The following is a 24,663-nucleotide window of genomic DNA, read 5'->3' on the forward strand; positions in this document are numbered from 1 at the left end:
GCAGCCTCGCTTTGGCCGTGGGGGGGCGGGTATATAAAAGGCGCGCTGGCAGCCGGCGCCCATTTGCTTTTGTGGCGCAGGCGGAGGCGGCAGCGGGAGAGGTGGGTACTCGGCCACCCGGCCAGCGTGTACGAGCTTCGGTGCCTTGGCTTTTTTGTTTGTGTGTGGGGGGGGTTCGGAAAGGGAAATGCCCGAGGCCGAGGTGGTTGTTTCGGACGCGGCCTCCTCCGGTGGGCGGGAGAGTTCGGATTTTATCCGGCGCAGTGATCGGGAGCGGGCGGCAGGGCCGCCATGTTGTGAGCCTGTGGTGGCGGGAGGTGCGCGGGTGAGGAGCTCCGCCGCGGATTTGGTTACCGGGACACGGCTTACTTACCGAGTGAGGGCGAAGGGGGGGGGGGGGGAGGTACCGACCGTCTCCGCCAACTCTTCTGGCGGCCGCGCACGCCCACACGACGGGTCTTTCTGACGAGGCGCCAGTCGATGGAGGCCTCGGCCGCCATTTTGTGAGCGTCCGTGTTCGCGGGCGGGAAGGGGACGGGCCCGAACCCCGGCTCCGTTTAAATATAACGGGAAGCCCAACGGCCGCCGCCGCGCGCGGGGGCTCAAGCCCGAGCGGGACCGCGCCTCCGCCGCGGCCGCGCGCGGGGGCTCAAGCCCGAGCGGGACCGCGCCTCCGCCGCGGCCGCGCGCGGGGGCTCAAGCCCGAGCGGGACCGCGCCTCCGCCGCGGCCGCGCGCGGGGGCTCAGGCCCGAGCGGGACCGCGCCGCCGCGGCCGCGCGCGGGGGCTCAGGCCCGAGCGGGACCGCGCCTCCGCCGCCGCGCGCGGGGGCTCAGGCCCGAGCGGGACCGCGCCTCCGCCGCCGCGCGCGGGGGCTCAGGCCCGAGCGGGACCGCGCCTCCGCCGCCGCGCGCGGGGGCTCAGGCCCGAGCGGGACCGCGCCTCCGCCGCCGCGCGCGGGGGCTCAGGCCCGAGCGGGACCGCGCCTCCGCCGCCGCGCGCGGGGGCTCAGGCCCGAGCGGGACCGCGCCTCCGCCGCCGCGCGCGGGGGCTCAGGCCCGAGCGGGACCGCGCCTCCGCCGCCGCCGCGCGCGCCCCATCCAGCCTGTGACTTGGGGACAGATGGATGGATAAAAGGGGCCGTGGTTATAATGCGCTCGATGGCCAAAATTAGGGAGGGGGGGTGTCCAAAAACGTAAGATAGTCACTGATAGACCCAATGGGGAATTCAGGTCTTTACCCAGAGAGTGGTGAGAATGTGGCACTCGCTATCACAAGTTGAGAAGAATAGTAGATGCACTTAAGGGGAAGCTAGATAAGTACCTGAGGGAGAAAGGAATAGGAGGATAGGTGGATACGGTTAGATGAAGTAGAACAATAACTACTTGCATTTATATAACTCCTTTAACGTAGTACAACATCCCGAGCTGCTTCAAAGGCGCATAAATCAGACATAATTTGATACCGAGCCACATGAGACATTAGAAGTGTCCAAAAGCTTGGTGAAAGGTAGGTTTTAAGTAGCGTCAAAGGAGGAGAGGTTTAGGGAAGGAATTGCAGAGCTTGGGCCTAGGCGGCTGCCGGCATAGCTGCCAGTGGTGGAGTGATGGAAATCAAGGATGTGCTGGAGGTCAGAGATCTGAGTTGTAGGGCTGGAGGAGGTTTCAGAGATAGGGAGGTGGGAGGAGACTTGTGTGGAGCATAAACACTGACAGACCAGTTTGGCCTGTTTTTGTGCTGTAAAATCGGGGGGGGGGTGGGGGTGCGGGCAGGCAAAGAGAAACTGAGTGAAATGCTGTGCACTGCAGTGTGGATGGAGTGATGCTGCCTGGCATCTAGGAATAGACTTTCTCTTCTTCCACCGTCCCCCACACACTCGTGCTGCTCCTCATGCAGATTACATTAATCTGTGTGCCCTGTAACAGCACACTGTGTACAGTCAACACTAGCCTGGCAACACCTGTGCATTGCTGGAGTCTGTGTAAGGAGAGAGGACACAAGTGCCTCCTTGGTTTTAATTTTAGGCTTCTTTACTGCTGAACAACAACTTGCATTTATACAGCAACTCAACACTGCAGGACGTCCCAAAGCGTTTCACAGCCGAAGTACTTTTTGAAGTGTGGTCACTAATGTAGGGAAGCTGTGTTTACTTTCTGATCTTTGCCATCAAGCAAAAGAAGTAGAGGGGAGAGGAGGAAATTTTTATTTACACAGCATGAAAGGATGGTGGAAGCAGATTCAATAATAACTGGATATATACTTGACCAGGAAAAATTTGCATGGCTCTGGGGAAAGAGCAGGGGAGTGGGACTAATCTGATAGCTCTTTCAAAGCTCTTGCATAGGCACGATGGACTGAATGGCCTTTTGTGCTGATTCTATAAAGTTGCTTTCGGTGGTGAAAGTGACTATCCATGCAAAAAAAAGCGCGATTTCATTTATATTTTGCCTTTCGTGACCGCGGGATGCCCCAAAGCTCCCACGCCCAAGCAATTATTTCTGAAGTGTAGTCTATTACTTGGGCAAATGCCTAGCCAATTTTCACGCAAGATCCTGCAAATGGGAAGTGACCAGTTTATCTGCTTGCGGTGGTATTGATAGGGGGGTTAAATATTGGTCAGAGGACTTTTAAGCATGGCGGTGTTTGACCCTCCATTTTAACACCAGAATTCTCAAGAATGATAAATCCACCCTTCAAGTTATCACATGGTTTACATGCTCATTGCATACAAAAATATGACACCAATGGAGAAAATAGGTGAAATGCAATTGAGAGTTTGTTTGAGGTTTCTGAAGGTTGGAGAAGGGAGCTGATAATTACTGGGACTCCAGGAAAATGCATGAAATAAGTTTAATGTCTGCAAATTGGTGCTGTATCTTGCATGAATGACTGCTCTATTATTTTGGCTATATTCCTAATGAATGTAAGCCATCATGATAAACACTTTAAACACCAAAATCAAACCCACTTTTAAAAAGTGAATGTTAGCCTGAATACATGCTTCTCATTTAAGGTCACAACTGGTTTAAGAATTCCTGTTGTTGCCATGGCTGCTCTAATTTTCACCAGCAGTTTCCATCGTTCTAAGTTGTGCTGTACATGAGCCTAGATTAAATGCTCTATTCATGCAATTTGTCATGAATGCGTTTTGAAGTAGAGTGGATGGTGTGAATCGTCCCCAGTTCTAATATAGAGAATGGGTGTGTCTGAGGATTGGCAGCATGGGGGCATCAACTGGGCAAAGCATTGTGGGATGTTTTGATTCTCATGAAATGTTAAAAAAAGTCTAAGAACTACTCACATGCCATTTACGGATTTGTGATTGGAGAGAATTCTGAAGGGAAAGAACAGAAAATGGCAAACTGATATCAACAGATGGGTTTTTAACTTTTGTCTACATATCACATTCTGGGGATGTTACATGGTTCAGCTAATTTGTAATCCTGTAACTTTTCTCTTGCCCCGCCCCATTCCCTGACTACTCAAGATTGCAGATTTGTGTTTTGTTATGTAACATGTTGCTTTCTCCCCCTCCCCGATACCTGGGGTCAGAAATTAGACGACAGAAACATGCATTTTACCACGTCTCCTCAGACTAATGGTACATTAATTGGCAATTTTTCATAATTTTTGGAATTTGTAATGTGGTTCTAAATTTCAGTGGGTGGGCATGCAGTTTTCCAGTTGGGTTGTGTCTTAGCTGCAGTAACTGACAAATTAGAGCAGCAAATAGCAGTAAAATGCATTTATAGTTGAACAGTTTATGGATTAATGTTAATGCATATATAACTTATGTAGGTGACTGTCAAAATGGTGGAAGCAGATCGTCCTGGAAAACTTTTCATTGGTGGTCTGAATACTGAAACAAATGAAAAGGCACTTGAAGCAGTGTTCGGCAAATATGGAAGAATAGTAGAAGGTATGTCAAAAATCAGAGGTTTAGATTGGCATTCCCTCTAAGCATTTAGCCAAAATGGCATGAGTCTGGTGAGGAGACTGAATTCTCCATATTAGAAATGAACAGGTGCCAAAGTTGGCATGCAGAAATTATGGACAGTGTATGCATAGAGGGAATGCTGCAGGAGCAAATTGTGTAATTTAGCAGTGATGACTTTATTGGCATTGATCTTGTGAGCTGACATTTGCCTTTTTATCCTCTAAGAAGTTCTGAGCTTTCTTCAGTTATACTGAAAATACAAATTGGCAGTGGAACATCTGGTAATTATTTTTATCTCCTTTGTTAGTTCTGCTGATGAAAGATCGTGAAACAAACAAGTCGAGGGGTTTTGCTTTTGTTACTTTCGAAAGTCCTGGCGATGCAAGGGATGCAGCCAGGGATATGAACGGAAAGGTGAGATGTTTAAAAACTTGTGTTCAAATTTATGTGTGACAAACTGAAAATAGTTGTGAGCAAAGAATAATACTTGGCTGCTATGTGGAAGTTGTTCTCGCCACCAGAAGCGTCGACAAGACTGTTGGTTGACTGTCTGTACATAAATAGGAGCAGGAGTAGGCCACATGGCTCCTTGAGCCTGCTCCACAATCATACATCTGCAAAAGTAACTGTAGCTCCTGGTGACGTATGATTTGTTGTACATTACCCGAGTTTCATTTCCACTTGCATTTAACCAGTAAGTGTATATGTGGTTTCTTTCATGCATTTTAATTTTAAAAAAATTTTCTACTTGCTCAAACACTAATAATAGCTGAGAGGGAAAGTAGGCAACATGCTCCCACGTCTGTCTTGTTGAATTGGCTGCCAGAAAATGTGACTGGCCTGCAGCCCTCCTTCAAATATGTTTTTCTGCATTGCTTGGCTGAGACTTCACCATGTGGTCATTGAATCTGTCTGTCACCATGTAATGCAATATATTATTGCTACAGTGAGCTGTGCCATGTTGTTTTTCTTTAAAGTCTATAATATTTGAAGATTAAAGCGTTTGAGTCTTTTTTTAAAAAATTGGCTCGCTTATTTGCAATGCTGTTAATTGTCAGTCCAACTACTGTTGTGCTCGAATACTTGCAATTTAAAAATTTCAGGGTGCTGAAGTAACATAAAACTATACTTTGCAGCATCTGCTTTGTGTAAATTTCAAGCAATGATGACTTCACTGGCACTGATTATCTGAACTGATATTGCCTTTTTTCCTCTAAGAAGTTCTGAGCTTTGTTACACTGCTGGAGTTTTCATGAGTTGTATCCAACAAGGGTTCTTGTCACTCCTAGGTCTCGAATGCCATAAAATAATGGTTGATTATAATTTGTTGAAATGCAGCCATAAACTCAAATGTATCTTGCACTTGCAGAAATGCATACGTTGCATACCTTTACTGTAGGTACAGCTGTTAATATGATCACTGAAGTCCCTTTGACAGTTCAGAGGAGGTCAGATTTGCAGTATCCTAGTTAAGGGTTTGTGCAGTGAGGATCAATCTATATATAACTTTAGGTTGCCGATACTATAATATGAAAGTGCAGAATCTGCTGTTATGCTCCATACAATTTTAATAACCAATGGTGTTTCATAACACTCTTTTGGTTCCATAAAGCAAATTGCAATCACTTGGCACATGAAGTTAAACAGACACATATATTAGATCCCATTGAAACCTTTTATAGTTCCAAAGCAAAAATCAGGGGTCTACCTGGGGACTCTGGTATAATTTGTGGTTTGTGCCTCCTGATCACAACTGACCGTATACCCTTGAAGCACCCTTTAAGTTGAATCCAGTCCTGAGTGCACTACAAGCATTTTTATTACTCCCTCTCAATTTTTTTAAAGTCTTTGGATGGAAAACCCATTAAAGTAGAGCAAGCTACTAAACCAGCATTTGAAAATAGTGGACGACGTGGACCACCCCCACCCCCAAGAAGCCGTGGTCCTCCTAGGGGGATTCGAGGTGGAAGAGGAGGTAGTGGAGGAATGAGAGGTCCACCTCAAAAAGGTAAATGCCTGAAACAGTCTGTCAAAATCTGTAACTTTGCAAGAGGAAAGTAGCAAATCTATTGCACTCTTGTGTCTGGACAGCCACAACGACTAACAAAATTTCAGGGTGAATCTGTCTAAAATTTAGTGTTATTGGTGAAGGAGGGAAATTAAACCAGCAGAGAACCTAAATTCTGGATCAGAGGAAAATTTGAACTAGGGTTGGGGAGTGAAGAATAGAACCAGTAACACTGGTGTGCCTAGAAGGTAACACTCATGGTCAGTCCCACATGCTTGGAGAGCTTGGATACAAATGATTTGAGAACAACCAGTCCAAGTTAAAACTTTATTTTAAAAATATCAAGTGCTACTAAGTTTAAATATTCAATTTTTGATATCAATACTTCAGTTTTTCATATATTAGAGCCTCTAAGACAGACTTTAGGAGTCAAGGTAAATGTAGGGTTGCAGTCACATGCATGTAACTGATGCACTGTATCAGTGTTGCAGTGAAACTATCTGTTGCATTTTAAATTTTCTTCAACTTTGCCGAGGACTATACTGGTAAGTTTGATACAGCTTTAGCACAGTGTTGTCCAATATGTTAGCCAGATGTGGCAAACTAAGGATCCAGATGTGGTAAATTACAAATAGAGTAATAGATTAGTCGGTGGGCATGTGATCTCAATACTTTCGCACATGTATGCACGTCTACTTTAACCTTTTTTGTTCAGTAAAATTGTAAGAAGAAAAGCAGAGTGCAAGTATTTTTACTGAGTGCTTTACTTTTTGTTGCTGAATGGTAGATGTGTAAGTAAATACACACATTAAGTACCATCTACCTGTATTGTGTGTAAGGGGTTTTCTACTAAAATTAGTGTATGTGGCCAAAATGGTATTGCTGTCGCCACACCAGTGGCTAGTCAGCGATTTCTATTGGACAACACTGCTTTAGTACTAACTGGAAATATACCTGTAAAGCAATGGAAGCAAAATGATTTGTAGTTTTTTGGATCAAATAGTTGAGTAGACATGCCATAGCCTTGTTTTTTTCTTTGTATTTTTATCATATTGCTTTGTACACGTAAAATAAATCTGAAATAGATCTTGAGAATTTAGCAGCAAATGGTAAAACTACCTAACTTCAAACACAATGGCAATGCATTTTATTCAAAATATACATCCAATGTGGAGAATTTGATAAAATGCTCTTGTTTCTTTAAAGTAAGGTTTTTACATCTAGTTGGTATATGTTCATTGAGATAAAAGATTTTCTGTTTTTTTAAAAAAAAACACCTACTTTTAAACTCGATAGAATGTTTTTTTCTAAAATAAGCTACAGTTGGGCCTGTTCCCAAAAGCAAGAAATGTAAAGTAGTTACTAACTTAACCACCTGAATTTAAGCACACATATTCTATGTACTTGAAAGCACAATTTCAAAATGCAAAACAAAATCCAATAATTTGAGAACAAACAGCTACAAGTATATTATTTATATTTTTGTTAGTCTCCTCCAGAGGGCCGCCATTGAAAAGGGGTCCCCCAGGACGTGCAAATGGACCGCCAGCTAAAAGGCCCCTTCCTTCGGGGCCAATGCGAAGTGGAGGAATGGGTGGAAGAGGAAGTGGTTCAAGAGGTGAGTTATTTCACCAGGTTACACATTTGAGTGTTCTGATTTGTTCAATATGGGAATTTAGGTGACCCGACATTTTGATTCTAGGACCTCCCTCGCGTGAAAGGGACAGTTATGGTTCGCCCCCATCTCGCAGAGATATAATGCCATCCAGAAGAGATGATTATATTCCAAGAGAAGATTACTACAACAGCAGAGACAGGTAAAGCTGTTTCTTTTTCATTCTGGGGAAGCAAATAGCTTGAAGAGAAGAAAAGGCATGGGGTTGTATTTTAAGTGCAAGTACCACATTTTGCCACCTTGTAAACATGCTCATTTTTTTGAAATGTATAGCCTTGCAGAGACCAACCACTTGAGTCTGCTGCCCTCCTGAGTTAACATGGTGGCTGACCCCAAGCTAAAATAAATATAATCTGTACCCAGACAGTTGTAAAACCTTTCTAATGGGATGTGTACAGATGAATCCTATGCCATGTCATCAGACCAGGTACCTCTTGAGAAGGAGTATGCTTGCACCAGTCTGACTGGTCTGTGCACATTTAAGAAGTGATCTACTGTTAAGTTCGTGGGGGGGGTGCTATCAAGCGGCACTTACTCACCAATAACCTGCTCATCGATGCTCAGTTTGGGTTCTGCCAGGACCACTCGGCTCCAGACCTCATTACAGCCTTGGTCCAAACATGGACAAAAGAGCTGAATTCCAGAGGTGAGGTGAGAGTGACTGCCCTTGACATCAAGGCAGCATTTGACCGAGTGTGGCACCAAGGAGCCCAAGTAAAATTGAAGTCAATGGGAATCGGGGAAAACTCCAGTGGCTGGAGTCATACCAAGCACAAAGGAAGATGGTAGTGGTTGTTGGAGGCCAATCATCTCAGCCCCAGGACATTGCTGCAGGAGTTCCTCAAGGCAGTGTCCTAGGCCCAACCATCTTCAGCTGCTTCATCAATGACCTTCCCTCCATCATAAGGTCGGAAATGGGGATGTTTGCTGATGATTGCAGAGTGTTCAGTTCCATTCGCAACCCCTCAAATAACGAAGCAGTCAGAGTCCTCATGCAGCAAGACCTGAACAACATCCAGGCTTAGGCTCATATCTGGCACGAATGTTACTTGCCACTTAAGTGCCAGGCAATGACCCCCTCCCCATGACATTCAATGGCATTACCATCGCCGAATCCCCTACCATCAACATCCCGGGGGTCACCATTGACCAGAAACTTAACTGGACCAGCCACATAAATATTGTGGCTACGAGACCAGGTCAGAGGCTGGGTATTCTGCGGCGAGTGACTCATCTGAATCCCCAAAGCCTTTCCACCATCTACAAGGCACAAGTCAGGAGTGTGATGGAATACTCTCCACTTGCTGGGATGAGTGCAGCTCCAACAACACTCATGAAGCTTGACTCCATCCAAGATAAAGCAGCCCGCTTGATTGGCACCCCATCCACCACACGAAACATTCACTCCATTCACCACCGGCGCACTGTGGCTGCAGTGTGCACCGTCCACAGGATGCACTGCAGCAACTTGCCAAGGCTTCTTCGACAGCACCTCCCAAACCCGCGACCTCTACCACCTAGAAGGACAAGAGCAGCAGGTACATGGGAACAACACCACCTGCACGTTCCCCTCCAAGTCACACACCATCCCGACTTGGAAATATATCTCCATTCCTTCATTGTCGCTGGGTCAAAATCCTGGAACTCCCTTCCTAACAGCACTGTGGGAGAACCTTCACCACACGGACTGCAGCGGTTGAAGAAGGTGGCTCACCACCACCTTCTCAAGGGCAATTATGGATGGGCAATAAATGCGGCCTCGCCAGCGACGCCCACATCCATGAACGAATTAAAAGAAAACACTTCATAGCCTAAGAAATAGACCCTATACAGACCCTCAAGCCTGCTCTGCCATTCAATAAGATCATGGCTGATCGACCTCAACTCCACTTTCCTGCCTGATCCCCATATCTCTTGATTCCCTAGAGTCCAAAAATATATTGATCTCAGCCTTGAATATATTCAACGACTGAGCATCCACAGCCCTCTGGGGTAGAGAATTCCAAAGATTCACCACCCTCTGAGTGAAGAAATTCCTCCTCATCTCAGTCCTAAATGGCTGACCCCCTTTTTCTTGAGACTGTCCCCTAGTTCTAGACTCTCCAGCCAGGGGAAACATCCTCAGCATCTAACCTGTCAAGCCCTCATGTTTCAATGTGATCACCTCATTCTTCTAAACTCGAGAGTATAGGCCCATTCTATTCAATCTTTCCTCAGGACAGCCCTCTCATCCCAGGAATCAATCTGGTGAACCTTTGTTGCCCTGCCTCTAAGGCAAGTATATCCTTCCTTAGGTAAGGAGACCAAAACTATATGCAGTACTCCAGGTGAGGTCTCAAGCCCTGCACAATTGCAGCAAGGCTTCCTTACTCTTGTATTCCAACCCCCTTGAAATAATGGCTAACATACCATTAGCCTTCCTAATTGCTTGCTGTATCTGCATGTTAACTTTGTTTCATGTACAAGGACATCAAATCCCTCAACACCAACATTTAATAGTTTCTCACCATTTTAAAAACTGTTTTTCTATTTTTCCTACTAAAGTGAATAACTCATTTCCCCACATTATACTTCATCTACCACCTTCTTGCCCACTCACTTAACCTGTCTATATCCCTTTGCAGACTGTCCTCCTCACAGCTTACTTTCCCACCTAGCTTTGTATCGCCAGCAAACTTGGATACATTACACTCGGTCCCTCACTAAGTCAATAATATAGATTGTAAGTAGCTGAGGCCCAAGCACCGATCCCTGTGGCACCCCACTGGTTAGTCTGCCAACCTGAAAATGACCCGTTTATTCCTACTTTGTTGTCTGTTAACCAATCCTCTATCTATGCTAATATATTTCCCCAATCCCATGAGCACTAATCTTGTGTAACAACCTCTTGTGGGACCTTATTGAATGCCTTTTTAAAAATTCAAATATACTACATCCACTAGTTCCCCATTATCTACCTGCTAGTTACATCCTCAATGAACTCTAATAAATTTGTCAAACATGATTTCCCTTTCGTAAAACCGTGTTGACTGCCTAATTATATTATGATTTTCTAAGTGCCCTGTAATAGATTCTAGCATTTTCCCTATTACTGATGTCAAGCTAACTGGCCTATAGTTCCCTGTTTTCTCTCCCTCCTTTCTTAAATAGCAGGGTTACATTTTCTACCTTCCAATCTATGGGGACTGTTCTAGAATCTAGGGAATTCTGGAAGATCAAAACCAATGCATGCACTATCTCTGCAGCCACCTCTTTTAGAACCCTGTGATGTCGGCCATCAGGTCCAGGGGATTTGTCAGCTTTTAGTCCCATTAATTTTTCTAAAACTTCTTCACTAATCTTAATTACTTCAAGTTCCTCCCGCTCAATAGACTCTTGGTTCCCCACTATTTCCAGTATGTTTTTTGTGCCTTCTACTGTGAAGACAGATATAAACTATTTGTTTAACATCTCTGCCATTTCCTTATTCTCCATTATAATTTCTCCTGTCTCTGCCTCTAAGGGACTCACATTTACTTTCGTTAATCTGTTCCTTTTTACATACTTTTAGAAACTCTTAATCTTTTTATATTTCTTGCTAGTTTACTCATTCTATTTTCTCCCTCTATCAATTTGTTGGTTATCCTTTGCTGATTTCTAAAACCCTCCCAATCCTCAGGCTTACTATTTTTGGCAACATTGTAAGCCTCATTTAATTTAATATATCCTTAACTTCTCTAGTTAGCCATGGTTGGATCACTTTTCCTGTGGTGTTTTTATTCAAGGGTATGTATATTTACTGGGCATTATGAATTATTTCTTCAAATGTTTGCCATTGCTTATCTACCATCATCTTTTAATCTAATTTCCCGATCTACTTTAGCCAACTTGCCCCTCATACCTACATAATTGGCCTTGTTTAAATTTAAGACTCTAGTTTTGGACTTAACTATCACACTTAAACTCTATAGGAGATTCATCATATTATGATCACCCTTCCCCAGAGGGCCCTTTATTATAAGATTGCTAACTAATCCTGTCCCATTACAGTACAGACGTGTTCAGCTATTTGCTCGGGCAACAAGGTCTATAAAACCATGGAAGTTTATAGCTCAATCAGCCATGTGTGTTTGTGCTGGCTCCTTGCTAAAATCAAACTAATCCCACTGTCTGCTCTTCTCCCTGAAGTTTTGTATCTTTGTCTGCTTCAGGTATTTATTTGCTTTTGCCTTAAGATGCAATGGTCTCTGCCTCAACCACTACCTGTGGTATGGATAAAAAATTCTCTGCCTCTATAGGAACCATAGAGGCTGATGTTTTAAGCGGCAATTATTTCATTTACTAGTGTGCTTTGATTTCTCCAACTTTTTTGAACCAACAGTATACTGCGCCCCACTCTAGATTTCTTTTTCACCCTTTCCATGCAAGCAATCCCTTCTAATGTTCTTTTATATTGCAGTTATTCTAGCAGAGATTATCCAAGCTCTAGAGATACAAGAGATTATGGTCCACCACCAAGGGACTCCTACAGTTCTCGTGAATATTCTCACTCGGGTGGACGTGACGATTATGGATCACGAGGATACAGGTATGGGCTGGGGTTTAACCGGCAAGTTATGGCACCAACTGGTTGAATTGGCATTCAGATTATCGTAAACCGTCTTAATGGCTGATTTAAATTTCAGTGATCGCGATGGATATGGCGGACGTGAGGCACGTGACTATTACAACGATCGCCCGACTGGTGGCTCCTACAGAGATTCCTATGACGGCTATGGTAAGATGACAATTGATTGTATAATGTCAGCTTTTATTTTAATAAATTGTAGATATTTTAGTTAAATTTTTGACTTGGCAAGAATAACAAGAGTATAATTTTTCTAACTTAGATGGTTCGTTGTCATGCATAAAATGTTCGGTGAAATGTCTTTTGAATTTCAAGCAGTTTATTTCTACAGTGATAAAAACCCAGTTGAAAGCAAATGACAGTTGAAATCCACAGCAAAACAAATGAACTTCAAAAAAGAGCGCAAACTTGCTGACAAGCAATATCCGTCAAACAAAATGCCTAGCCATTTAAGAAAATGCATATTCAACTTTATAATCAAATAAAATCAGTTACATGTGCACACCAAAACCTAAGGCTGGAAATATTTCTGCATAACCTCCCTATTCGTTGCTGGAAGGATGACAATGTGAGACACTACCAAAATGAGTTAAGTCTTGCATTTCAAAAACTTCATTCCTTTGCTCATGATCCCCCAGTGATGGGAGCATCTCAATGCTGCATCTCTCAATGCTGCAAGTGCAATCAGTTTTTAAAAATGCAAATTTCAACAAAGCTGCAGTAAGTGAGTAAATCTTATAAAATGTAAGGAATATTTCAAACGTTTCCATATGACCTGACCATTGACCCTGCAGGTAACTCACGTGGCGCTCCACCTCCACGAGCACCACCACCATCTTACAGTGGAAGTGGTCGTTATGATGACTACGGCACCAGCTCTCGGGATGGATATAGTGGAGGCCGTGATAACTACAGCAGAAGTGATTCTTACTCAAGTAGCCGCAATGATCGTGTTGGTAGGCAAGATAGAGGCCCAGCTCTTCCAATGGAAAGAGGCTATCCCCCACGCGATTCATACAGCAGCTCGAGTCGTGGAGGCAATCGCGGATCAGGACGCGGAGGAAACCGCTCGGACAGGGGTGGTGGCCGAAGCAGATACTAAAACTGAACTTGATATAACCATGGACCAAAAAAGCCCTTGCTCTTAGTGCTGTTTTTCCTTACTGAAACACAACAAGCAAATTGAGGTGAAAGGACTGTCAAGTGCTTTCCATGCAAGCGGATTTTGAAAATTTAATTTTGGTTTGCTGTTTTATTGTTAGTTTTTTGTTTTTTTAAAAAAGTCAGTTTGTACATTCTAGTGGGAATGGTGCAGAGACTGGTTAAACATGAAAAAAAAGTTAATGTTATAACAGTGCTACTGTCTGTGGCTTTTTCCATACATAAATATGGATATTTAGAACTAGATCTTGCTTTGTTGCACCAGTGCTATTGTGAAATAAAGACTGAAACGTTTTCAGTGAAAAATGTATTTTGTTTAACCAAACTCCTTTGGGGGGAAATGCAAAGCAAAACGTATTAGCCTGGTTTTCTTTACAAAATGGGAAGGAAAAAAAATGTCCAGACAACTCAATTCACCTAACAGCAAGCAGTGGCGATGAACCATTCATAAACTGCCCAATGAAACCTTGCAATTTCAAAATATACCAGTTGTATTTCAGTCTCCTCCAGTTACAGATCAACATTCAACCTCAACTCCAGTCACAGCTGACTCTGAAGCAAGCTGGTTAAAAAAATTATCAAATCGTCAGCAGTGAGTATCTTTAAAAGTGATTTGTTTTTAAGTTCTGGCTTAAAATGGATACAAATCTAAGTTTCCCAAATGTCGTTAAAGCACTTTTATGACTCAATTTTCTGCAAGTGTAGTGTCTCACCTTAAAAGGAATTTGCTATGGTTTTAAGAATTAAGCATCAAGACTTGCAAAGAATCCTGCAAATGGCCTGTCACTGTTCAAAAGCCGGAGACTTAGGAAAGGCAGTTGAATCTAGGACATTCTCAACCGATTCAAAGGGCCATTTTTATGTGAAAAGAGCAACTCCGTCTGGTAAGCAACGCAAACCTTATTTTAAGTTACCTACTAAATGAAACCTGTGGTTACATAAGGAAGCACATCGTTCACCAATTATAACTCCATGTTGAATTTAAACAAAAAAGTGGAATTAAGTAGGTAAGCAACAAACCATTTTAAGAAACCTGGTTACATAAGGAAGCACATCGTTCACCAAATATAACTCCTCATGTTCAGTTTAAACAAAATGGAATTATGTAGGTAAGCAGCAAAAACCCTTTTAAGTTACCTACTAAATGAAACGTGTTTGCATAAGGAAGCCCATCGATCACCAAATATAGCCATCCTCCTGTTCGATTTAAAAATGAAATGGAATTCTGTACAGTATCGCAAAATCAAACCGGCAAAGTGCATTTTCTGAACCACGTTGGACAAATGTTGAATCCTCAGCAGCATCAGTGGACTGGATGGCCTATGGGAAATGTAAATTATGATTTGCCAATGATTTTTAAAGTCAAGATATTTTATGTAGAAATAACTAACTGTTAAAGCATCAATATTGAGTTGGACTTGTTCTACAGTGTAAACTAACAGGGGTATTTTCTTACAGGATGAGGATATAGAATAAATTTGTAATTGGAAATGTTGACATGTGGAGGTCTGTACCAATTGGAGATTGTATCCTCGGCCTACAGAAAATGGAAATCAGTTAACCAGGTACACTTTGCTTCCCTTTATATTGTGGTTTGTTCAAGTCTTCCTTTGTTAGTATTGGAGAAAAAAACATACACATTCTAATTCTGTGTGCATTTGCAATTGAGATTACTATGTTGACTATAAAGGATGAAGAGCCATATCAAGAATACAAGTGTTTTATTTGCATTATAAATATTGAATTTTGATCTGTTCAGAATAAGCAAGGACACCTTTATTTTTCAAGTTGAATGCTGGTACCCACTTTAGTGGGCACATGAGTAGAGGAAGAACTAAACTGTATATAGAGGGAAGAGATGAGACTTGAACCATGGATAACAGCTTGTGTTTGTATAGATGAGAATACCATATAGAAAATAAATCTAATTAAACAGATTTAATCTTAGTAAATAAAAGCAAAATATACAATAAGCATTTGGAATAAATTGAGTAACATTAATTCACTGGGTTCTTTTACCAAACATCCCAGGAAATTTGAAATCTTTATAGCAGAGGTACTTAATTTTCAGTCCCCTTAATCTAACAAATTCATAGGCTTTTATTCTCTCCTGCTTAAGACAATGCAGGAAATTTGTGAGGCATTGGCCAGGAAATCAAGCATGAGGTTTTGCAGGACTGGAAGCAAGCAAATGTGTGATAGAAATTAATCCTTAAAATAACCAACATTGGGCAAATGAGCAGTAGAGATACAATGAATTGCATTAGCACAGGGAGACTGAGAAAGGGGCCTTGGAATAATACATTTTGCTTTCAATGTTTGGTTGATGCAGTTAAAACAATGCTGGGAGACTGGCAAGTGGGTTGGTAACCAGAGGTCATAGATTTAAAATAATTGGCACAAGAACCAGAGGGGAAATGAGTTTTTTTTGAGGGTTAAGATCTGGAACACTACCTGAGGGTGATGGAAGCAGATTCCATAGGAACTTTCAAACGGCAATTGACCATGTACTTGAAGATGACTCATTTGCAGGGTTGTGGGACTAAATTGGACAGCTTTCAAAGTTGGCATAGGCATATCAGGCTGAATGGCCTCCTGTGCTGTAAGATTCTATATTTTGCCAGGCAGGTGTTATGCTACAGTAGTGCACTGATGTGGAGTACTTAGCTAAATTCTGATCATCCTACCACAATGAATGTATATGAATTAGTGTGCACAGAAAGACAGGAACATAGTGTGAAGGTTTGAGCTTTATGGGGAGATTGCAGCAGTTCAAGTTGTAATGTTTAGAGAAAGATTTTTGAAAGGGAGATTTTCATTGAGGTATATTAAATAGTGCAGATGAAGGAAATGTAGAATATTTCAAACTGACCAGCAGTACCAAGGAAACATACATTTGAATTTTTAAAAATTTATAGAAACAAATAGACCGCTCAGCCCCATGAGCCTGTTTTGCCAGTCAGTTAGATCACGGCTGATCTATACCTTGACTCAGTTTACATGCCGGAATTCCATACCCCTTGATACCCTTACACAACAAAAATCTATCCATTGAAAATTTCAATGGACACAGTGACTGCAGTCTTTTGGGGAAGAGTTTCAGATTTCCAGTATCAGTGACCTGATAGAGATCTTTAAACTTAAGGGGTTTGATGGGTTAGACATGATGTTTCCACTTGTGGGGAGTCCAAAACTAGGGGCCTTAAATGTAAGATAGTCACTATATAAATCCAATGTGGAATTCAAGAGAAACTTCTTGTGGTGAGAATGTGGAACTCACTGCCACTGAAGTGGTTGAGGCGAATAGCATAGATGCGTATAGGGGAAGCTAGATGGAGAAAGGGATACAAGGATATGCAGTTGGTTAGATGAAGTAGAGGTAAGAGGCTTGTGTGGAGCATAAACACTGGCATAGACCAATTGGGCCGAATGGCTGTGAAATTCTATGAGTGTCTGTAATTTCCACTACCCTTTATGTAGAACTGATATTCATTCTTCAAAGGATGGTAATGTTTTGAAATGTCTAGGTAAAGTAGAGACTAATACATTGAGGGCTTTCAAAAAAGTTGTACACCAGGCTGAAACTTTGAGGGTGGCTTTTTGTGGGTTGAGTGGCCATTTCTTGTCCTCAGCTGTTCTTGTGATCCAATGTGTGGCAAATGAAAGTAAGTATTTTACTGCTGCTTCAAGTGCCCTTTAGGTAGGATCTCAACTTTGCTGTAGGTGAGTGCAAAGACTTGGGACCAAATGTCAAGTTCTATTGAACTTGCTTGGGCCGTTGATTATGTTTTGCTGTGCTTAGTGAATTTACAATGCAGTATTGAAATTGGATATCAAGCTCCCCAAAGGCCTCAGTTGGTTACAGTGCTGCACCGTAGAGTCCAGGAAGATTCAAACCTTAATGTTAGATGATCTCAGCTGTAACAGCAGTAGGCATGTCGTAATTAGCTTTAATACCACTGGATGTGGGAGGAAAGATTGGCTGCATTCTGCTGATACTTCTGGCAGGAATCGCTGGATAGTCATGTGCGCAGATGTCTAGCAAGGACCAGGTTGGCTTTGGGTCCAATGTCTCCTGTGATTAAATAGCCTGCCCATAATCTTGGGCAGGGTACATGCTGATGCCATGTGAAACCGTACCCCAGCGAGAGAGATGGTGAGCAAAGTCAGGAGAAAGGAAGGTGGAACCATATTTCATGAACTGGTTGGTATACCTGAAAATTCAGTCCTGTTGTATGAGGTATAAATAAAGTGAGGATCCATGCAAGCCACTTCAGAATAGTGGGTTGTTGTGATTAGTAGAGAATCTGTTTCAACTGTTAGTGACTAAACTGCATTTTTTTCAGGTCAAAATGGCATCTGGATTTAAACGATGTGGCAATCGAAGAATACTGATACCAAGCAGTGGAGCAGCGTACAGCCTGGAATGCTAGCGTGTACAGCCTTAGCCTTGAATGTTGTGAATAAGACTTGGGAGTCTGCTGGGCCTGTTGAACGAGTCACTGAAAGCATTAACCTGTTCTCAAATGTAGTATTGCGCTCTGGCCCTTAAATTTGTTATGGCAGTGAGCAGAATGACATTAAAGAATGGACACTTGAAGAAATGACTCGGATGGCTGCTGTGGTTAGTAGACTAATACCCCAGTGCGAGTTATTTTATGGAGAGGAGGTACTGGAAGCAAATTCTGATTTCTATTCATGCTGGCATTCTTACAATTGTAGCTAATTCAGCTGAGCCCATTTTATATATTAGATACAAAAAAACCTGAAAATACATAAGCCAGTCCAATATCAAAAGAATTTTGGGTGTCGGCCCTTTATCTGTTAATCTGTCTTTTCAGATGCTGATAGATTTGCTGTGTATTTTGAGCAGTTGCCATTTTATTACAGATCATTAGTTAACATGCAAGAGTTAATTGTGGAAAGTATCTGGCTTTTTATTGGTGTCTCCAGTGGCTTGGCTGAAACTAGATTCTGCAAGTACAAGGCCAAGCCCATGTGGGAGTGGAGATCCATTGCACCACCTGAAATGAGTATTATTGCATGTGCTGGTGTTAATAATTAAATATCTATAGCTGCTGTCCTTAGTTGTGTGTTGGGTGGGGGGTGTTCATTACCACAGTGCTTCACATTGTAAGGCCGGTTCTATAAATGAGTGCTACTGATGGGAAGCCTCACACATTGGCTGTATATCAAAAAATCATGTGCAGTGCCTGATAATTCCCTCAGCTGAATTGTAACTAACTTGATGTTACGTGAGGAGCTAAGAGGCTGTGTGCTGCTATATACTGTGCTGAGAAGGGGGACAACATTAAACCAATGATTGGAAATTGATACTCTGTAAGGAGCTACTTCAAGGAAGGGCATGATAGACTTGAAGCCTATTTAAAAAGGCGAGAGATGATGAAGTTGAGATACTGAGGAAAAGTAAATTTAAAAATAGAGACTGGGGGCAGGGCAGTGAACAACCCAATTGGGCTATTTAATATAAATAGAGGAAGTAATGGCTACTCCTGATAGGAGTACAGAAGTGCTTCACCATCAATGAGCTAAAGTCTTGGGCTGATCTCCTGTATGTTGTATAGAGTCAAGACCAAGTGTAGCCTTCAAGTGAAGGGGTGAAATAATTAGAGGGGCCTATTTTAAAGCTTAATAGCAAAATGTGACAATTTGGGGAAACAAGTATTTGGGGCGTGAGTTTCTCGTTCAAGGCTGAGGAGCTGGAAAATGCAAATCAGGAGCTACTGCCATTGCTGTTGGGGAGGGTATAATTGCAGAATGCCAAATTTACATGCAATTTCTATTGTAAATGTGGATATAGGAATTTATAATGAAAAAGGTTAACAATAGGAAGGAAGGTTTTGTGGACAGGAAGAGTTAAAACTAGATGGCTAACCCAGGGAGACTGGAAATTCAATTGGCCTTTAAGCAATTAAAATTAAAATGACAACTCATGTACGAAGGCACCCAAATTGCAGCAGTTAATGTTCAATGAATTTGGCCCTATGTTGGTGGAATATCCAGTGGGTCCATCCTTTTGGAATATATTTCCATGTTAACTGCTATTTTGTTTTGAGTATCCATTCAAAATGTATACCCTGTACTATTCCAAATAAAATGTTTGTAAAGGTATGTATTTGACTCTTTACATGGTATCTGAAATTTTGCAATAAATTTGACATTTGAGTCCACAATATTATTTGAGGCCCATTTGTTTTCTCAAGTTTCTAAAGATTATTTATGGGGTCCTACATGTAAATGAGTTTTTTTGGTACAAGTGAAAATAAAGGCAGTTGTTGACCTGCCTTTTTCTTCCACTGGAACTCTAGACAGTTTTCTAGAACAATATGTCAAGGAACCAAGTAGAAAACAGGCATTTTAGATTTGGTATTGTGTAATGTGACTGGGTTAATTAGTAATCTTAGTTAAGGATCCTTTGGGGCAGAGTGATATGATCAAATTTCATAGAGTTTGCAGTTAAGTCTCAAACTAGGGTCTTAAATTTAAACAAAGCCAGTTGTGTAGGTATGAGGGGGAGAGTTGACTGGTAGATTGGGAAATTAAAAGATACAGTAGATAAGTAATAAACATTTAAAGAAATAATTCATAATTCTCCACTAATTCCCTTGAATAAAAACTCCACTGGAAGTGATCTGACGGTGGCTAATTAGATAAGTTAAGGATAGTATTAGATTAAGAGGCATATAATGTTGGGAAGATAAGCCTGAGGATTGGGAGTGTTTTAGAAATCAGCAAAGGATGATCAAGAAATTGATGGGAGAAAATATAATTAAACTAGCAAGACATGAAAACAAATTAAGAGCTTCTACAAGTATGTAAAAAGGAAGAGATTAGCAAAAGTAAACATGGGTCCCTTTAGAGGCAGAAACAGGAGAAATTATAATTGAATAAGGAAAATGGCAGATGTTAAATATTTTATATCTGCCTTCAGGAGAACAAAACCTACTAGAAATAGTGGGGAACAAAGGGTCTAATGAGTGAGGAATTTAAAGTAATTAAGATTAATAAAGAAAAAGTACTAGAGAAATTAATAGGATTAAAAGCCAACATCTCCTGGAGCTGATGGGCCGCATCCAAGGTTTTAAAAGAAATGGCTGCGGAGATAGTGGACGCATTGTTTTTGATCTTGCAGAATTCCCTAGGTTTTAGAAAGGTCACTGGATTGGAATGTAGTAAATGTAAACCGGCTATTCAAGAAAGGAGGGAGGGGAAAAACTGGAACTATGGGCCAGTTAGTCTGACATCAGTAGCAGGAAAAATGCTAGAATCTCAAGGATGTAGTAACCGGGCACTCAAGTCATATGATTAGGCAGTCAACGCTCCTTTATGAAAAGGAAATCATGTTTGACAAATTTATTAGTTTTGAGGGTAGTAGGGTAGATAAAGGGGAACCAGTGGATGTGGTATATTTGGATTTTCAAAAGCCATTTGATAAGGTGGTTAGATAGGATAAGGACTGATGGGATTGGGTGTAGTATATTAGCATAGATAGAGGATTGGTTAATGGATAAACTGGTCACTTTCAGGTTGGCAGGCTGTAACTAGTGGGGTGCTGCAAGGATCAGTGCTTGGGCCTCAGCTATTTACAATCTATATTAATGACTTAGATGAAGGGCTGAGTGTAATGTATCCAGGTTTGCTGACGATACAAAGCTAGGTGGGAAAGTAAGCTGTGAGGAGGACGCAGAGAATCTGCAAAAGGATATAGACAGATTGTAAGTGGGTGAGAAGGTGGCAGATGAAGTATAGAATCATAAAATGGTTGCAGCACATGATGTGGAGATGCCGGTGATGGACTGGGGTGGACAAATGTAAGGAATCTTACAACACCAGGTTATAGTCAACAGTTTTATTTGAAAATCACAAGCTTTTGGAGATTATCTCCATCAGGTGAGTGAGTGAAAGGTTCTCAAATCACATATCTTATATTAGGCTGGGACACGATCACACCAATCAAAGGTGTCGTTGGTAGTTCAGACAAGTTAGCCACGGAAAACAGTACATCCCAGTATACTGAATAGGCACTGGGTCAGATTACAGAGAAAGAGACCCGAAAGGCGCAGAGAGAGAGAGAATGTCCAGTTGTATTAAAAACAGATAACATTTTTTCCTGCTGGTGGGGTTACGTGTAGTGTGACATGAACCCAAGATCCCGGTTGAGGCCGTCCTCATCTTTGCGGAACTTGGCATCAATTTCTGCTCGACGATTTTGCGCTGTCGTGTGTCTCGAAGGCCGCCTTGAAGGCTTACCCGAAGATCGGTGGCTGAATGTCCTTGACTGCTAAAGTGTTCCCCGACTGGGAGGGAACCCTCCTGCCTGGCGATTGTTGCGCGGTGTCTGTTCATCCGTTGCCGCAGTGTCTGCATGGTCTCGCCAATGTACCATGCTCCGGGGCATCCTTTCCTGCAGCTTATGAGGTAAACAACGTTGGCCGAGTCACAGGAGTATGAACCATGCACCTGGTGGGTGGTGTCCTCTCGTGTGATGGTGGTATCTGTGTCGATGATCTGGCATGTTTTGCAGAGGTTGCCGTGGCAGGGCTGTGTGGTGTCGTGGATGCTGTTCTCCTGAAAGCTGGGTAATTTGCTGCAAACGATGGTCTGTTTGAGGTTGGGTGGCTGTTTGAAGGCGAGTAGTGGAGGCGTGGGGATGGCCGTAGCGAGGTGTTCGTCGTCGATGACATGTTGAAGGCTGTGGAGAACATGGCGTCGTTTCTCCGCTCCGGGGAAGTACTGGACGACGTAGGGTACTCTGGTTGCGTCCCGTGTTTGTCTTCAGAGGAGGTCCATGGCCCGTCGGAACTGTCGATCGACAAGTCGAGCGTCATATCCTGTTCTTACTAGGGCGTCTTTCAGCGACTGTAGGTGTCCATCGCGTTCCTCCTCATCTGAGCAGATCCTGTGTATTCGCAGGGCCTGTCCATAGGGGATGGCCTCTTTGACGTGGTTAGGGTGGAAGCTGGAAAAGTGGAGCATCGTGAGGTTGTCCGTGGGCTTGCGGTAGAGTGAGGTGCTGAGGTGCCCGTCTTTGATGGAGATTTGTGTGTCCAAGAAAGAAACCGATTCTGAGGAGTAGTCCATGGTGAGTTTGATGGTGGGATGGAACTTGTTATCATGTGGTCTCTTCAGTGATTCTTCGCCGTGGGTCCATAGGAAGAAAATGTCGTCTATGTATCTGGTGTATAGCGTTGGTTGGAGGTCCTGTGCAGTGAAGAAGTCGTGCTCGAACTTGTGCATGAAAATGTTGGCGTATTGGGGTGCGAATTTGGTCCCCATGGCTGTTCCGTGTGTTTGTGTAAAGAACTGGTTATCGAAGGTGAAGACATTGTGATCCAGGATGAAGCGGATGAGTTGTAGGATGGCGTCTGGAGATTGGCTGTTGGTGTTGAGTACTGAGGCTGTTGCAGCGATGCCGTCATCGTGGGGGATACTGGTGTAGAGTGCCGAGACGTCCATTGTGGTGAGAAGTGTTCCAGGTTCAACTGGTCCGTGGGTGCTGAGTTTTTGTAGGAAGTCTGTAGTGTCGCGACAGAAGCTGGGGGTTCCCTGTACGATGGGTTTCAGGATGCCCTCGACGTATCCAGAGAGGTTCTCACACAGGGTTCCGTTGCCTGATACGATAGGACGTCCGGGTGTGTTGGCTTTGTGTATCTTTGGGAGGCAGTCGAAGTCTCCCACGCGGGGAGTACGTGAGATGAGAGCACGTAGGATGCTTTGAAGGTCTGGATCGAAGGTCTTGATCAGTTTGTTGAGCTGGTGGGTGTGTTCTTTGGTCGGATCTGCGGGTAACAGTCTGTAGTGTTCCTGGTTGTCCAGTTGTCGGTATGCTTCTTTGCAATAGTCCGTTCTGTTCTGTATGACGATGGCTCCTCCTTTGTCCGCTGGTTTGATGACAATGTTGCGGTTGGTCTTGAGAGCGTTGATGGCGTTGCGTTGTGCTCGGGTGACATTCTAGACTGTCTTCTGAGTGCGGCTGATGAATCTGGCATTGACGCATTTCCTGACAGCTTGAGCATACATGTCAAGCTTAGGGCAGCGACCCTCCGGAGGAGTCCAGTTTGACTCTTTCTTCTTCGGCTGCTGTACCGTGGATCCCTCTGTCTGCTCTTCCGGATCGTTGATTGTCTCATTGGGTTCGCTGCTGAAATCTTGGGATTTGTGGAAGAATTCCCGGAGTCTCATTCTCCTGATGAATTCCTCTGTGTTCGCCGCGAGACCGATGGGGTCCATTTTGGTGGTGGGGCAGAAATTGAGCCCTTGGCTGAGAACTTCGATTTCGTCTGGTTGAAGGGTGTGGTCGGACAAATTGACGATAGACTTCCCTGTCGACACCACCCACCAGGTACATGGTTCATACTCCTGTGACTTGGCCAACATTGTCTACTTCATACGTTGCAGGAAAGGATGCCCCGGAGCATGGTACATTGGCGAGACCATGCAGACACTGCGACAACGGATGAACGGACACCGCGCAACAATCACCAGACAGGAGGGTTCCCTCCCAGTCGGGGAACACTTCAGCAGTCAAGGACATTCAGCCACCGATCTTCGGGTAAGCGTTCTCCAAGGCGGCCTTCGAGACACACGACAACGCAAAATCGTCGAGCAGAAATTGATAGCCAAGTTCCGCACCCATGAGGACGGCCTCAACCGGGATCTTGGGTTCATGTCACATTACACGTAACCCCACCAGCAGGAAAAAAAAGTTATCTGTTTTTAATACAACTGGACATTCTCTCTCTCTCTGCCTTTCGGGTCTCTTTCTCTGTGTAATCTGACCCATTGTGTATTCAGTATACTGGGATGTACTGTTTTCCGTGGCTAACTTGTCTGAATACCAACGACACCTTTGATTGTTGAGATCGTGTCCCAGCCTAATATAAGATATGCGATTTGAGAACCTTTCACTCACTCACCTGACGAAGGAGATAATCTCCGAAAGCTTGTGATTTTCAAATAAAACTGTTGGACTATAACCTGGTGTTGTAAGATTCCTTACATTGGTTACAGCACAGAAGGAGGCCGTTTGGCCCATTGACCCTGTGCTGGCTCTTTGTAAGAGCAATCCAGTTAGTCCCATTCCCTCGCTCTTTCCCCGTAGCCCTGCAGATTTTTTCCCTTCTAGTATTTATCCAATTCCTTTTTGAAAGCCACGATTGAATCTGCTTCCACCACCCTTTCAGGCAGTGCATTCCAGATCATAACTACTCGCTGCGTAAAGTTTTTCCTCATGTCGCCTTTGGTTCTTTTGCCAAT

At 43.3% G+C, this 24,663-nt stretch overlaps 1 protein-coding gene and 2 non-coding genes across 5 annotated transcripts; all 3 read left to right on the forward strand.

The window, feature by feature from the left end:
* On the forward strand, window positions 1-24,383 carry rbmx (RNA binding motif protein X-linked). Of its 3 annotated transcripts, none has more exons than XR_010965807.1 (10): window positions 1-101; window positions 3,798-3,918; window positions 4,244-4,350; window positions 5,782-5,944; window positions 7,434-7,562; window positions 7,647-7,761; window positions 12,058-12,186; window positions 12,284-12,375; window positions 14,845-14,951; window positions 23,806-24,383. XR_010965807.1 is itself a non-coding variant. In XM_067997331.1 (9 exons), the coding sequence occupies exons 2-9, from the start codon at window positions 3,810-3,812 to the stop codon at window positions 13,325-13,327; spliced, it is 1,152 nt and encodes a 383-aa protein (XP_067853432.1). In that variant the 5' UTR covers window positions 2-101; window positions 3,798-3,809; the 3' UTR covers window positions 13,328-13,692. The 3 variants fall into 3 exon arrangements, 1 of the variants encoding a protein (XP_067853432.1); XR_010965806.1 differs by lacking the exon at window positions 23,806-24,383 and adding an exon at window positions 17,733-19,580; XM_067997331.1 differs by lacking the exons at window positions 14,845-14,951; window positions 23,806-24,383 and adding an exon at window positions 13,020-13,692 and having other exon boundaries at window positions 2-101.
* LOC137333203 (small nucleolar RNA SNORD61) lies at window positions 4,101-4,174 on the forward strand. The gene has a single exon (XR_010965816.1). It is a non-coding gene; the product is annotated as a small nucleolar RNA SNORD61 (small nucleolar RNA).
* Window positions 5,096-5,167, forward strand: LOC137333202 (small nucleolar RNA SNORD61). Its single transcript, XR_010965815.1, has one exon. It is a non-coding gene; the product is annotated as a small nucleolar RNA SNORD61 (small nucleolar RNA).
* Window positions 24,384-24,663: the final 280 nt, after the last annotated feature.

Source organism: Heptranchias perlo, chromosome 15 (assembly GCF_035084215.1).
Source record: "Heptranchias perlo isolate sHepPer1 chromosome 15, sHepPer1.hap1, whole genome shotgun sequence".
Classification (NCBI taxonomy): Eukaryota; Metazoa; Chordata; class Chondrichthyes; order Hexanchiformes; family Hexanchidae; genus Heptranchias; species Heptranchias perlo.

Bases quoted from the DNA above. Each gene is read 5' to 3' on its own strand.
- rbmx (XM_067997331.1), top strand. From the start codon at position 3,810: ATGGTGGAAGCAGATCGTCCTGGAAAACTTTTCATTGGTGGTCTGAAT. The intron at 5,945-7,433 runs GTAAATGCCTGA...TATTTTTGTTAG, and splicing joins GAGAGGTCCACCTCAAAAAG to TCTCCTCCAGAGGGCCGCCA. The intron at 12,187-12,283 runs GTATGGGCTGGG...TTTAAATTTCAG, and splicing joins TATGGATCACGAGGATACAG to TGATCGCGATGGATATGGCG.